Here is a 15,692-nt window from a genome sequence, read left to right as displayed (position 1 = left end):
TCTGTCTGGCGCTGCCACCACCCCCCGGTGCATCAGTGGGCAGCGTGCCCCTTGCCTTACGCATGCAAGGGGACACCTTCCTTCCCTCTGAGGCTGTTGATAGGCGTGCCCCAGGGTGCAGCCTCTGGCTGGGACCTCCAGTGCCAGCTCCTGAGGATTTTCATGGTCCTTTTAAGTTCTGAGTATTTGCCATAGATTTGAAGCTGAACGGGCTTGTGAAGGTCCCAGCAAGAGCCTCCATGGCCCCTAATAGAGAGGGTCTGAGTTGGATCCTGGCGAGTGTCACTATGCCAGACTAAAGGAGCATGTCAGCTTGCAAAACCTGAGGTCTCACCCTATGCCAGCTGGATGTGAAATGTTAAAGACTTGCTTAAAAACCTCATGGTTTCTTTTTCTTTTTACTAGGTTAGCCATTTTCCCTCTTGCCATATAAATACAATCATAAGCAAGTAAAAAGTCTTTTTTTTTTTTTTTCCAAGTTGACTGTGCTGCCTTTTTAATTCTGCATGAAAACCCAATTGCTCCCTATGCCCTGCCCAACAGGTAGTTAAATAAACAGGCCCAGGTGGGCAAAACTGCCACTTTGAATCCTTCTTTATTTAATTTTCTTTCAAATAGTGGGCTTATCCAAAAAAAAAAACAACATACTGAACTCCTACCAGCTTGCTTATGCTTAGCCAGTTCCCAAGGAGCTTCTCAGTGCAGCTACAGACCAGTCCTGACAGCATCCTTGCACTGTCTTCAGTGAGGGCAGCATCTCGTGGTCTGGTGCTGGTAGACATCCCCCTAGGCACTAGCGGGCCTCTGCCCCTCTGCCTTTCCTTCTTCCTAACTGGAGGTCCAACTCCCGAAGCTGCTTGAGGAAGCCGGAGTTGGGGCAGATCCCTCTGTGTGAGCGTACAGTCTGAATTGCATCAGCGAGGGACATATCTTCACAGATCATTAGGAAAGCGAGGACGAGAGTTGCAGATCGGCTGATTCCCATTGCACAGTGAACTAGTACTTTGCCTGGAAAAAAAGGAGAGAGAGAGAAATGCAATTATGCCAGGAGGCCAACTGGTGAGGTTGATTGTGCTGGAGCAGAGGTGGAAGTGGGGCTGATATCGGGGCTGAGCCAGCCGGTGTGCTCAGCCCTGCAGAGCAGACCTGGTGCGGTGCTGTTGGGGAGCAACGGGGGTTTTAATGGCTGGGGACAGAAAATTCCCAACTGTATTGCAGGACCCACAGTTGTGCTTGTTTGGGCTTCGCCGTCAGCCTGATGGCATGTCCTTAGCCCTCCTGCCCAGCCTGTTGTCCCTGCTGGCTCACACGTGGTTTTGGGAGTGATGTACTTGCTGGCAAAGCTTCAAGTCTTCATACTTGAAGGCCATACTATGGCAGGCAGCTGTGGTGGGTTGCTTACTGCCAGAGGGCCTGGGAACTTGGGGTTTCAAGTGTCTGATGCTCAGGAGTGCTCACTGTATTACAAGATACAAAGAAGGCCCCTAGTTTTCCACAAGCTCTTTTTTCTTCTTTGCCCAGGGCAGTAATGCTTTCTGGAGGTGCTGACTGCTGCTCAGACCTTGCTGGAAGTGTGTTGGAAATGGGTGTTACCGGTAAGAGCAGTGGCCTGTTCGTACATGCTGTTTGCACCAGCTTGCTTGTGCTTTTTTATTTCTATAGCCTACCCTGTACATCTATAGTCACTGTTCCTCCCTAATGCCTTTGTCTCCCCGCTGCGTTGGGTCATCACTAGAAAAATGGTTTATGAAACGTTTTGAGTTCCCTGGAGATTTCAGTGTGAGGTGTGCATCTTCATTAATATCGTGGGTCCTTCCATGTCGCTGTAAGCGAGCCTGGATTCGCTCTGGATTGGAGCAAAGAGCTCATTCTGGAATCTGAAAACCTACATCTTGTAAATAATGTGAAATGCTTCAACTGGCAGAAAAAAAATTGCATGATTTGATGAGAAAATTTTAATCAGAGGAAAAAAAAGTTCTGTTGTTCCACTAAATTATAGCTGTGCCTGAAAATTTTCACACTCTCCTGCCCTTTGCTGCAGTCAGATCTAGTCTTTTCACAGAGACTGTGGCTCAGCAATTGGGCACTACTGACGTAACCAGTGATAAGAATCAGATTTGAACTTCTGACCACCTAACGGACAGCTCTGTCTCCCATCAAGGCAGCTAAAAAGATGTGTTTTTAGCATGAAAATTTCAGAACACTTCTTCACTGGAAATCTTCATAAGTTTGAAATGAAACATGCATTTTTTTAAATTTTATTTTTTTACACGGTCACATTTGTAGTCTTTTGTTTACTAAGTGTATAGCTCTGTAAAAAGGCAATTTAATAACAGTACAATTTATATCCAGAAAAAGGTGAAAAGCAGTGAAAACAATTCCATGTTGCTTTTTTTCCATTGGAAGTGGAATAAAGTACCTCAGATGCTGCTTCTCTGTGAAATGTAAGGAGGGGTAGAAAGAACGGACAGCTTTTCAGAGCTAGTTCCTCATTTTGTCTGTGCTTACAGCATCTTAATTTCTATTACCAGGGAGCAAGGCAAAAATATCCTTGTTGGATGATAAGCCTAGATCCAGCCAAACACCTCAGACTGATTGCCCCCATCTCCCCGGGTGTTAATTCTGGGTACTTTGTGCACAGCTTTTCATCTTAAATCCCGTTTTGTTTGTGACAGAGTATTTATTTAGCAACCGTTCCAGTTCTGACTAATGATGATGGCAGAGCCACATGCTCGGAGAGCGCGAGCATGTGTTGTAAAAACCTGCTCTGGCCAGCAGGTTGAGAGAAGTGTTGAATTCCACAATGTATGTGACACAGCCACCTTTCATTATCCTGGCATGGGAAATCTGAGCTCAGCCCTAAAGATAGACGTGTCTTCAGTAGAAATAAAGGGACAAATATAGTCTCCAAGGAAGCAGCAAAAAGGGCTTTGGTGGCAGCAGACTGGGCATTGAAACCTTTGGGGGAAGGAAGAGGTTTTTCCGATGTAATGTCGGTTTTGCAGAATTAGAAGATAAAGTGATTTCTATTTATGTTTTCCCATTCAGATACAGCTTCACAGAATTTATTGAGATACTGATGCCATTCTTCGAGTTAAATTACATCTATGTGTCAATCCCATTAACTCCATGGGAATTCTTGGAAGTGAAGCCCTACTCTTTATGGGGATATGGAGAAATGCTTTGCACGCCTGCTGAAAGATAATGCTAGCTTGCATTTTCACTAGACACCTTTTTTCCCCTGATGTGCTGCACTATCACTAGCCTTCACACCAACCTTGTGGAATATGCATGCTGTATTATCTCCCCCAAAGGAGGCACTTCAGACCCAAATAACCCAGGTCTGAGATTTTCAGAGGGATGTAACAGAGTCCCTTTGAGAAATGCTGTGAATAGGACTAAGTCCGAAAGGTCTTTGGAAAATCCATGCTTCAGTAGTTTGCAGTCGGCCTAACAGCAACGTAGTGGCAGGGACTGGGAAAACCCAGACATGTACCCCAATGCACGACCTAGATAACAGAAGGCAAGGAATAACATGTTCTGAAAAATTTCCTTGGAACCAGAACAGCTTCCATTTTTTTTCTTTTTATTTTTTTGCCTGAAAACTTCTGAGCTACCAGCACTCTACAACTAAAAGAAAAATAAATTAAATTTATGGTTTGAACTATACCAGGAGGGAGAAAAAAAAACACCAAACAAAAAAACAACCAAACAAAAAGAGATGGCTTTGCTGTTGGATTTGATTTGGAATCACTAAATATTTTGAAATTCAATCTAAATTAGGCCAGAAATTGGATGGGGGACAGGAGACTTGCTGTTCTGAACCTGATTTCTGTAAAAATTTTCTTGGGTCCATTTTTTTTTTTTTTCCACCCAGATGGAGCCTTCTGCTTTGGAAAATGCCCAGCCCCACCTGCAGTCTGGAACGGAACCGAGCTGGGGTATAGATGCTGCCATTAAATATTGCCTGATGTGTTTTTGTTGGGGGCACAGAAAGCAGAACAAATTCCAGACTCCTGCTTGTGCAGGCTGGCATGCTACAGTTTTACATCTAGCTCTGTCTGGGAGGAGGAGGTGGTGAGTAAGAACGCACTGAGTGTTCTTCCCTGCTTCTCTGGATAATCTGCACTTCAAAAGAGTCCTCCAATATCTGCAACCAGCTCTAGAAGGTGTCTCCGCAAAACCTGGACGAGTCCCAACTATTGACCTTGGACCTAACCTGCGTGGCTCTCTAATACAGCGGTTCCCATGAGGCTACACGTGTGTTATCTCTGTTACACGTGCAGTGTTTATTCCACGTTGTTAGCCTTTGTTTCCCCACGCACGGAGGCTGTGATAAATGCTGGTACACTGACAATAAAGTGACTGTCTGTTTGCAGATAAATCAGTCACGAGAAATGTTTTAATTAACGTAAAATTGCTCTAATGAAAGCAGATTTGAATTTACTATGTGATTATTTGTAGCAAACAAATTAAATGTTAAACTTGAGTCAGGAAACAAGAACCGTGTTGCTCTTTGGTTCTGTTTACAGGCTCAGACCCTTCTTGGCAGCAGGTGGAAGTGGGTGAAGTGACACGCCGAGCCCACCGTGACGTACTGCATCCGAGCAGCACCTGAAGCGTTCTGCACCACGTGGGCTGGCTGCAGCGGCCTCAATAACAGCGCGTCGCATCAGCCTCTCACGGGAGGCAGCCGAGATGCAGCCTCCCAGCACCGAGGCCCGGGTTCCCAGGAGGCTGCTGGACCACAGCCTGGGAAAGCAGTGGTCACGGAGGCAGCTGTGGCACATGCCCCTGTCATGGGGTGGGCTAGGAGGTTATAACCAGATCTGCTGTACCACAGAATCCATGCCACAAGCTGACATCCTCCAAATCGGCCTTCCCCACCCTGGTTTGTTTTAACAAGTGGTGCAAAGGGAAGTTGGACTGATCCCATATTAGAAGGCCATGTTGCAACCTTCTCTCTGAGCATGTAACAGGATCCCCTAGGAATAATGAGATTAATTGAGGAGAAGTGGGGGCACTTAGCTTCTGGCATTATTAAATCTTGCAATCCTTATTTGAAATGTTGCGCCGCACATCTCAAGCTACTTTTTGCAGAGGCAGACAATAACTGTCATCTGGCTGGGATTTGTGCAGAACAATAATGCTTGGTTTTTAACAACGGATTATGGATATTATATCCAGCTCAGGCCTGCTGTAACTGTACTGACATCAAAGGGTTTGCACTAGGGATAAAGTTTGCACATTCAACTTTGTTGGCCAAGTTCAAGTTGGGAAATTCAATGTTGTTGAACAAATTAGTCATTAAAACACATAATATCTTATTGTCCTTTTGCTACTCATCATTAACTTAGCTAAATGTCCTGAACTAGCCCTTGCTTTCTTGCAGGATGGATTTAATTTGGCTTAAGACCAGGCTCCAGACCGTCACCCGGAGTGAACGCCCCAGCTGCCCTCGCTCCATTGAATCCAGCGGAATTTTGCTGCTCACCAGGAGAGCTCAGCTGGGCTAGTGGGCCCCGGGGGCTCATCCCACTCCACCGTGGTTCCCTCATCTCCTGCTACGTTTTAGCCACCATCCCGTAGCCAGGTACAGAACCAACTGTCTGTTTCTTGATTAATCAAGTGTCTATTTTGTCACAGCTGAAAATAGCAAGAAGCCTACAAAGAGCTTTAAATGGTGGCACGTCCCTTCTTCCCACGCCTCCTGGAACAGGTAAGGGCTGTCCTCTGCTGGAGGGTGGGAGGTGAAACGGATGTGTGTAATGCACCTACGGCAGAGTCAAGAGAGAGGACCCTTTTCTCCTAAGTTAAGCTTCTGTCATGACCACCACCAAGAAGGCGGTCCTTCCCACCAGTGGGAGAGGGAGCCTCACTTCCCATTCGCTCCAGTGAAGTGAAAGAAGGGAAATGCCTTTCAGAGGGCTCGCCATTTCAGGAAGTTAATGGGTGATTTTAACCTGTCTGCTTTAAACGTGTTTGGAGGTCAATAAAAGGAGAAGCTCTCTACTTGGAAACCTTTCTCTCTGCATGGTGTTCATTTAATAGTTTTCATGGCATGCTTTCATCTGTTCAAGTTGTCTTTCCCTCCCTCTTCTGCTAGACTTTACCAAACCCTGTTGATTTACACTTAGGTTTAGCTGTTCTCCAGAAAAATGCAAATTGTACAGATGGCCATGCAAAGGGGCAAGAGTGGTATTCAAGGTGTTGCCACTCGAGCATGAGCATGAGGGAGAAGGCCGGTACTTCCCTGACACCATGTTTTCCCTTGCAGAGAAGGGGCGGAGTGTGCATCTGCTTGCTCTTGGCTAACCCTTCCCGAACAGCTCTCTTACGTGGGCAAAGGAACAGGGGGGCTGTGCTGAAGGAAAGGCAGCCAAGGAAGCAGGGCTCATGAGATAATGCGTATGTGGCATGGCTGCAGTAGTAGCGCCTCTGTTTCTTAATCCGTACGACAAAGCTGATGAAGGAAGTCATTCAGGGTGTGATGCAGCCGTTGACTACTGTGTCAGGAATGGCTCCCAATTAGGGGTACGTGAGTGCACGCTCCCCTGATTCCTTTTGCTCGTGCTCTGGCATCTGGGTTGAAGAAATTGCCTTAAAAATAAATTCTTTACCTCATCAAAGACATATTCTGTTCAGCTAGGGTAGAAATCTGGAATAAATCTGACCATGTTATTTTCTGGACTAACAGTGTAGTGTTAGTGGACAGTGGACTAACAGAATGATGGGAGTAATGGTTCTTGCTTAATCCTAATGAGTGTTTGATTCATAGTTTTAAATATGTTTGTGCCTCATAGTCTTAACTTAATCCTCCCAGGTGAAAAAGGTAATTTAATTCCATTTAAAAAAAAAAAGTTGAATTTGTTTGTAATAGTTAAGCGGCAGTCTTAAATGACTTCTCCATCAAAGAGAGGTACCTCGTTACATCCTGAGTTTAATATGAACGGGCCTCCTGTCACCTGGTATAATTTTTTTTTTTTCGGCATCACTGCGTATAATAAATGCTGGGGTTTTTTCTCTTCTTCTAAATGATGTGAGTAACAATCCCCTCCCTGTCTCATCCCTGCACAGGTTATGGGTATTTAGCTGCTAAATTTCTGTACCACAGGAAATTATGCTTCCAGAACATCTTGTTTATATATTTTCTAAACTGTTGCACTTTCTGTAAAATGATGAATGTCAGCAACAGCTGGACTGTATATGATTGAATTTCGCCTTGTCTCCATTCCCAGAACCCTGCTTCCATATGGAGTTCAGTAAAGCAATATCTAAAAGCAAGGCAGTGGGGATAAATATGTACCCTAGACATGATGGGTTCATTGTGTTTGCCTTGGGCCCTAACTTGTTCTGCGTTCATAACTTCCAGTATTTGGGCATGCATCTCGCAAAGCACTGGTTTTGTTTGCTTTTGTGGCCACTACGATTCATCTGTTGTTTTCTGTCTTTTGTCAATTGATTTGGAGCTTTTTTTTTACTTTTTACACAGGCATAAAAAGATTTTGGATCTTACCTTTCTCTGGAGCACCACCATAACGACTTCAATTGCAAATAGCGTGTGCTGTGATAGAAACGGGTGCGGATCCAAATTCCCCAGATAGGTTAGCTGTTTTGAAACCCAAATGCAGCCCTCAGTTTCTCAGAGGCAAACACTTTCTAAGCGCCCTCCAAATCGCAGTGAACCCTGAGATATCTAGCACGGAGGTGCACTGTTCTCAGTTACTGGGTCTCCCTTTCCCAGGTTGTACGGGGTAGGTCCGGTCTGCTAGCTGCGTATGATTAAGCTGGCTAGTTAGTATTTTAGGACCCTCATTGATATTAAAGCTCACCATGACACAAGCAAAACAGTCTGCTGAGTGCATAACTGGTCTCCTAATAACTCCACTTGCTTTTGAGTGGGTATCTGTGCAGTTTTGTGGCACAGCGAGACTTGCTTTTGTGAAGGTTTGTCCTTAATAGTAATGATCCCCCAACTAGCCTCAGCCGTCTAGCATTGTAGCTGGCCCGTGTTGAGTCCAAGGATTTTGCGGGTTATCTTCCTGTTTCAAGGTTATACTCCCAGCAACAGCACAGCATTATCTCCCAGCTGGCAGTGTTGCTTAGAGTCTCTTCTACAGCATTTCTTCCTAGCAAGTTCTTCCCTATCTTGTGTTTGTAGGATTTGCGCGTTATAGTTGATTATTCTCACTCAAATATGATGCTTGGCCTTTTTACCCCATCCCAGCTTTTATTTTAAACCCAATCACTAATTTGAAAGGATAAAGTGTACGTGCCTCCTCCCAGCTCAGCGTGTCCCTATAGGTAATAAGGGATACTTGCTGTTTTGTCGTTTGCTAATGGATGGCACTAGGCATAGGAAAACCCCTTCAAAAGTCTGTTCAGTGCATCCTTCCCTGTTGCAGGGGAACACAGGAACTGCCACTCACTGTGGGGGTTTGGGAGGCAGGCGTGATGCTGCTTGGTTTGGGTATCCCCATTCTTACCCACGCCTGCAGGCGGTTCACACCAAATACTATTTGATAACTCGCCCTACCTGGCTCCTGCGCCGAGGGTTTGCAGCACGCACGGGTGGTCTAGTTACCTCTCGGGGAGTTCAGTGCTGCTCTTATGTATCGAGCAACTGGGTAGAAGTGAATGCTGAGATCAAAGTTCGGGTTGTCCTCTGCTTCTACTCCATAGTAATCCACGGGCAGGTCTTTGTAGAACTTGGGTCCGGTGTCGATGTGAAATCGCCCGGCGGCAGCGTTCACGACGTGGGAGATGCCCATTCGGCTCAGCTGCGCTTTGTCACGAGCGACGTACCTGGAAGAAGGGTGGGGGGTTGTGCTCGCCTGCTGCCTGACGGCGCAGGGTGGGACATGCTGCTGCTGGGGCGGTTTGTTAAAACTGCGTGAAGGTTTAACAGTGTTAAAATTGCAGTGTTATTTTATAGTATAAATAGTATTCATACAATTATACTATAGTATAAATACTATTTATTGGTATTATTTTCTTATATAAATATTATAAGTATATATAATATAAAGGTATTAGTGTATATATAGTATAAGTAATATAAAAGTAAAAACCAGAAAAGATATTTATTTCTATATTCATATGTATCTTAAAACTATAAATAACAGTATAAAATAACCAGTAGTGGCTGTTTTCTGACAGGCTGATGAGGTACGAAGTGTCCACCAAAGTGCTTCAAAACAGAACTGGCTCATCAAGAACTGATTTTTACGTTTCCTGCATTTTTATCCCCCCAAACATCAGTTTAGGTAGTTCTCCTCAACTGACAAAAAGTGAAGAAGGTGGTGGTGATAATTCTGCACAAGCCAAGAGTTTTCTGGTTTGCTTTCTCACCAAGTGACCTCTGCTGAGCATCCCTCGGTTCAGGGGTCTGGTGCCACCTGGCAACGCGAGGATCTCACAAGGCTGATCCTGCTTTACCTAGCTCTGGCGCAGCCGCTGCGGTACCAATGCCACGGCCCCGCCAGGCTGTCGGAGTGGGGGACTCCTGTACAAATGCAGGAGGAGAAATCAGGAGGGGGAGTATTCTTTTGGGATGCTTAGGATGCCTTTGCTCTATGCTACAGCATCCTAAGCACAGTTCAGCCTTGCTCAACACTTACTTACTGTGAGGCACCAAGTTAGTGCCTAGCTCTTTCTAAAAAAAGAGTAGATGGTTTCAGGGTGTATAGGGTGGGGCTAAGAGCTGCATTAACATCTCCAACCCTTCCCTCTCTCTTACAGGTCTCCCACGTAAAGGTTTGGCCAGACTTCATCCACGTGCCCCGTGGGGTGTGTGCGTGTCCAGAGCAGGCGCCGCAGCTCCTCCAGGGACGGCGTTTCTGCACTGCCCCGGCTGCCGGCCGGCCGGCTTGAGGCACTTCTGATCTTGGGGCGCAGTAAGTCCCTGCTGCGCAGCGAGTCCCAGGCCATCCTGAAAGATGGAGGGCAGACATTGACCACCAGCCAGAGATGTTTCTGAGGTCTCCCTGTCGCCTTCTCACCCCCCCCCCGCCTTAACCCCCTCCCAAAGCTTGCCCGCAGTTACAGTAGTATGCTCTTTGGGACAGAGAATGTCTCTTTCTCATGTGTTAATATACTTTTCACAGCAGAGGCCATGGCTCAGAACACTGTCGCAATCTAAACAACAGTCCAGTGGCTCCCATAGTCCCATGCTGTGGTTCAGACAATGAATTTGAAGCATGTGCTTCTTAAATAAAGTTTTGTATTACCGTGTCAAATTGGAAGCTAAAGCTTCTTCCAGCTACTAGGCTCAGGGCCTCATCAGGCTTATTTTGACCTGACTACTCAACCCTTCTTTCTAGGTATGGCAAACAGTCAACTGGAATGTCATGATTATAGTTTTAAAGGTTTTTTCGTAGCAGTATGAACTTCCCAAGTTCCTATCTGGAATTCTAGACACTGCTGCTACCACAGCGAAACAGACCAGCCCTCGATATGCCGGCGCGAGAGTCCTGCTTTTGAATGGAAAGAGGTAACACTATGGAGAAGGTATAGTGTAAATGTAGCTCCGCAGTGGGTATAGAAACAAGTTATGGATTTCATAGGCTGAGCTTGTCCTTTAACCACATAACTAAGTGCTTATATACACTTTATCTGATTTGTCTTTTATAATTTGCTCAACAAACCAAGCTGAGCTGAATAGAATTGGTCATGCAAAAATCTTATTCGCTGCTTAACTCTTGATGGTCAGCTTCAACAGGGGAACCTCTTTAAAGATTGTTTTGGCGCTTTCCGATGGCAGTTGCCAGCCATACTTGCTGTCCAGATGAAAAATGTTTATGGTAGAAAGAATCTACATAAGTAAGTTATAGTGATTCCAGCTGCCATTCATATAAGCATTAATATACTTTTAATAGGTTGTTTCATTTGCATTCCTCTCCCCTCTGCTTCCCCCCCCCCGCCCAATCCTAAAGTAAGAACTTTAATTACAAGGAGAAACAGGGTTTTTAGGCATCAGTTTATCTCTGGGATTACTCTGTTCCCATATGATACATTTCTTTTGAAATAGTGGTTCTTCATGTTAGCCATAGATTTGAACTGTTGGGAGGATTCTTGAAGAGGAGAGCAGAAACTCTATTTTTACCAGAATTATGTTTTAAGAAACATAGAAACATAGAAATATGTTCTAAAAGTTAGTCAAGTATCTGCATTACAGAGATATTGGGAGCTCTGTCAACTCAGGCAGCTTTAGAACAGAAGCATCTGTCTAGGACTTGGATGAAGTTGTAGTCAATAAGTCAAAGTCTTGCTCTGCCACTGACTGATGAATGTCTTTTGCATAAAAGATAGGAGGGGTGGTTTGGGGTAGAACAGTCCACAACAGAAAACCTAAAATGTTACTTCTTTCTACTGAGCTCTGCCATTTACAGATCGGTTGTATTCATGCTCAAGCACCTCTATTGACAGTTTCTTTCCAAAGACTAACTGTGGTGAAAGGTTTTCTTAGCTTCCCATCCAAGGTACTTTCACCAGCCCTAAGTTCATGTTTCGGTGTAATTTTGTTTAGAAATATTTGTCTCTGCATGCACAAAGGCAGAGAGAGTCTGAAGACTGGCCTGCTGTGGGAATTCGTTGCACCTTTATATTAAACCGTTCTTTTTGCTGAAGGAGAAACGGAGCAACTGAGTCCCTGAAACGTGCACGGAAATGCAGGAGGGGAGTAGTAACCGTTGTGTTGGCCACCGAACGTTGACTAGCAGCCTCCCTTCTGCCGGGCACTTGAGAGATCTGCCTTGCCACCCAGCTGGCAAGAGGGGCCCTCTCTTCTGTCAGTACACCTTCTTCTGCCACCTTCACAGGCGGGCTTGTCCTCTTGAATACAATAAGTTTTCACCAAATAACGATGTTCCCAGGATGGTCTCTTATTGTTTGTATTACAAAGAGCTCCACTGTGGAATGTGCTCCCCTCCCAAATGTGCATATCTCCTCCAGTGTCAGCTTTTACTGTGAAAACAAAAGCAGATGTTCTTGCCCATTTTGGATGGCTTTATGCAAGAGGAAGCATGGAGAAATTCCCATACTGGAACGGATATCCCCATCGATGTCGATAGCTTCTTTGATGCTGGCCACCCCAGTGCCCGCTGTGCCAGGTCTGCCTGGCTCCTGCTGGTGATCTCAGGCACCAGCGTGGCTTTTCTGCTCCCACGCAGGAGGTCTGCAGCAGAAATGGGCCTTGCATTTCCTCTGTCCTGACCACAGGGCCATCTGCCAGTTCATTAAATACTTTCAAGAATAACAGCCTCCTCCAATCCTTCCCACCTCATAATATCTGCAGCAAATATTCCCCTTTTTTGATGTATCTCATTCCTTTCAGTGTGGCTAATGACCACTCTAGGGCACTTCTCACTCCCTATAAAGTTGCTTTCAACTCTTTTGGTTGTTTTTTTTTTTTATTTACTGCTGCCTGTTGTCCCTTCCCCTCACCCTCTCCACGGTATTCATACTTTGATTTTCATATTAGCTAGCCTCAGAAGACTGAAGGCTGCTCTCAGCCGTGCCTTGCTAAGCCTTACGGGAGTGGAGACTGACAGGGCACTGGTAGCATTGCGGTGTTCCGGCTGGCATTACGATGGGGAGGGACAGGTGTTCTGTGCTTTCCAGGTCCGTAACTCCATCCCTCCCACAGCTGGGTGGACGACTCTGAAGTATAGCACACCTTAGGAAGAGCGGTCCTTCAGAGATTTGTTTTCTTTTTATCTAAGTTGTCTTTCTCGAAGGGAACATAACTGCGTAGGTTTGGCAAAAGAAGGTAGTGTGAGCTATGTGGATATCGAAAGTTGTGGAATAATGGTCTTTAAAAGATGGGTGTGCTTCTTCAGAATTATCCTAAGATGACTTTCAGCTTTTGCTCACATTGATCTTGCATTATAGCTAAGGAATTTACTCCTATTGAAACACAGACGTGAACTGCTGATGCTGTGTACGAAACTCTTTCCATCTGCATTCTGGTCCCATTTGTTCAACTGGAGAACAGCGTTGGTTCACGTAAAGTGTACGTCCAATAAAAACGAAGGACTGGGGTTCAAATTTCAAATATGAAATAATTGGAACTAACAGGCTGGGAACGATTCAAAAGCAGAGAATTCTCTGCAGGACTGTTAAACTAATATGTTGGATAATGAATACACTGAAAAAAATAATAGCTTTCCACAGAAAATTTACAGAGAGGAAAACAAGGCAATTTTTTCTGAATAAATGACTGCTCGGTTATAGCATCAGTCTAACATTTTAACTTACTAAATTTATACATGCAAGTATCATTTACTGAAATGCACATATTTAAAGAAAACAATGCTATGATTAAAATTTTGTGTAATGTTTTATAAGGAGCATGAATAGATTAAAAGAAATTAGTGTGAAAGGAAAATTATTATATGTAATAATGTGGTGGTTGTTCATTTTAAAAAAGATGTTTTTAATGATTCTCAGCTCAGTTCCTCTATATTTGCTTTTTGTTTCTGTGATGTGAGTTGTATGAATGGGCAATACAATTTTAAAATGCTGGTTTCCGAATGATATTCATATGAAATGTTCCTGATCTTTGCCCTACTGGAGTTGTAGTGCAGTAATTATTCAATCACATAGGAGAAATTTTACCATTATATTCAGATTAATTTTGAATTGGTTTGTACTACAACTGTAATTGTATCTGAACTGTGTAATAGAATTTCCTTAATTACGACTAGCAGGAGAACTGCAATCAAAGAGGCCTATCGCAGAGCAGGTCATGCTGACCACCTCGCGTGACCCAGAGTATGACACGGGCCAGACGTGTCACCGTGCCAGGCCCGCATCTGTAGCCCCCTTTCTGGGAACCCATTAGTGGCTTTGCTGCAGCTGGGCTACGAGGGTGGCCAGGTCGATGGTTCCTTATATATGGAATATCCCAGGGAGAAAGGGACGTGGTCCTGTGAGAGCTCACACACGGCATCTCCTTCCTGAGCGTTCAGGTGAATGCCCCTGTGGACTGTGCGTGCTGCGGATGCTTTGGTGGTTTTCCCGCTAATTCAGCGACTACAGCTTTATCTGTAGCATAATTAGGGCTGTCCAGGGCCGTGCTGAGGAGAGGGCCTTTAGACACAGGCATCCCTTGGCAGGTGTCTCAGCCCTTGGAAACATGTGCCGCCTTTCACACAATTTCTGCAACACCACAGTGTTTAATCAAAGAACAACAAACTCAAAAGTCAGTATAATTTGACAATTTGGCACTACATTGGTACGAGATCAAGCTGAGAGGGTGGCGTGAAGGCCGAGATGGGGCGTCACAGAACCCTGCAGCATGATGCTGTGGAAGCTCAGGAAAAAAACCAACTCTTGTGTTTAGGATATTTAGCAGAAAGCCTTTACACCCTCTGCTTTTCCCTGCATTTTTCCAATGACAAGATGAAGGAGGGATTTGTGTATAATTTAAGGATGTCAGTGCTCTCATTTCAATGATGTAATGAATATTTTCATCATCCCAGGCATTGTATTGGCTTTTGTGTATGGGTAGAACATAGCTGTTTTCCTCTGGCTTCAGTAAAAATATTTCTGAGTTTTTAAATCCGGAGAACAAAGCGCTCTACATCCTGGCTTTTCTCAAGCTGGTATGTGCTGTAACCTTGTCATCTCAGTGAAGATATCGGTCTGACTGCACTTCAAACAGACCGTTTGATTTGTGGTGGTGAAGGACCAGGCTGAAGCCCAGGGCTTGGCCAAAGTAGGTCGTGTCAAGTTCATGCCTATCGTGTATTCAAAAGTCATAAACATTTCTCAGAAAGCCTATCCCTTGGAAAGATTCCTCCAAGATAACATATGTTTGAGAGAGGGTTTTGTGTTGCTACATCTCCACACAAATGACAAGTATTACTATCATCATTCTTTCTTCCTTGGAGTTTAACCCGATAGTCTCGCTGGAGCCGTAATTTATCAATTGCTAGGAGCGCTACAGGATATAGATGGTATGAATCAAATACAGCGATGACTGAGGTAGGGCTGGCTGGACTTGAAAGCTGAGACAGAGGCGGTTTCCAGGGAGGCACGAGGTATTTGAGTAGCCAACTGTTTGTAAGAAAATCTCTCCAGCAGCTGGAGGATGTAATCTGAACAGCACTTCCAAATTTAGTAGAGGCTTCCAGACCCACAACTTTAACCCAGCTGTATGTTTAGGGCAAGGCACCCACTTGGTGTGACTTGGCAAAACCCTTTTAGATGGCTTTGCTCTCAACAGACCACGCAGAGCCTATGTTGAGGAGCAGCCCAGCTAAACTAATCTCTGTGTTGGACACCTTTGAGCAGCACAAGGAAGAGGAAAACATCTGATTTGTTTTTTTTTCCCCTTGGTATTGCATTGGTACCAAATCTTCTGTCCTAACTGTAGAGGGATCACGGCACCTCTGCTCTGTCCAAGTAAAGCTTTCCTCCATGTGACATCCAGGGAAATCAGCAGCGACATTTCTGATGCAAAGCACTACTCACATGTAAGGAAGAAATTAATCAACCCATCCTGGTTCTCAAATATGCTGAATTTACCACAGCTTCCACTGATGTTATGGGTTGCCAGGCCTCAGAAGCCTCAAAAATGTCTAATTTTTTTCATAGCAAGTCTGTGGGGCCAGCCAGCAGGGCTCAGACCTGATGGTCTTGACTGTTTCAGGATGTGCATCAGCATGCAGGCCCCGAGGCAGGGTGGC

General features: G+C 44.9%; 1 protein-coding gene across 1 annotated transcript; it reads right to left on the bottom strand.

Moving 5' to 3' along the window:
• Positions 1-278: 278 nt before the first annotated feature.
• LOC104053937 (dual specificity protein phosphatase 13B) lies at positions 279-9,930 on the bottom strand. Its single transcript, XM_064465002.1, has 3 exons — positions 9,740-9,930; positions 8,585-8,805; positions 279-1,008 (listed from the first exon to the last, which is right to left on the bottom strand). Exons 1-3 carry the CDS (start codon positions 9,928-9,930, stop codon positions 794-796), a joined length of 627 nt encoding a protein of 208 aa, XP_064321072.1. The 3' UTR covers positions 279-793.
• Between the last annotated feature and the right edge of the window lie 5,762 nt (positions 9,931-15,692).

The sequence above is a fragment of the Phalacrocorax carbo genome, chromosome 13 (assembly GCF_963921805.1).
Source record: "Phalacrocorax carbo chromosome 13, bPhaCar2.1, whole genome shotgun sequence".
Classification (NCBI taxonomy): domain Eukaryota; kingdom Metazoa; phylum Chordata; class Aves; order Suliformes; family Phalacrocoracidae; genus Phalacrocorax; species Phalacrocorax carbo.
Note: the sequence above shows the minus strand (reverse complement) of the source record. Positions and strands in the feature narration are given on the sequence as shown.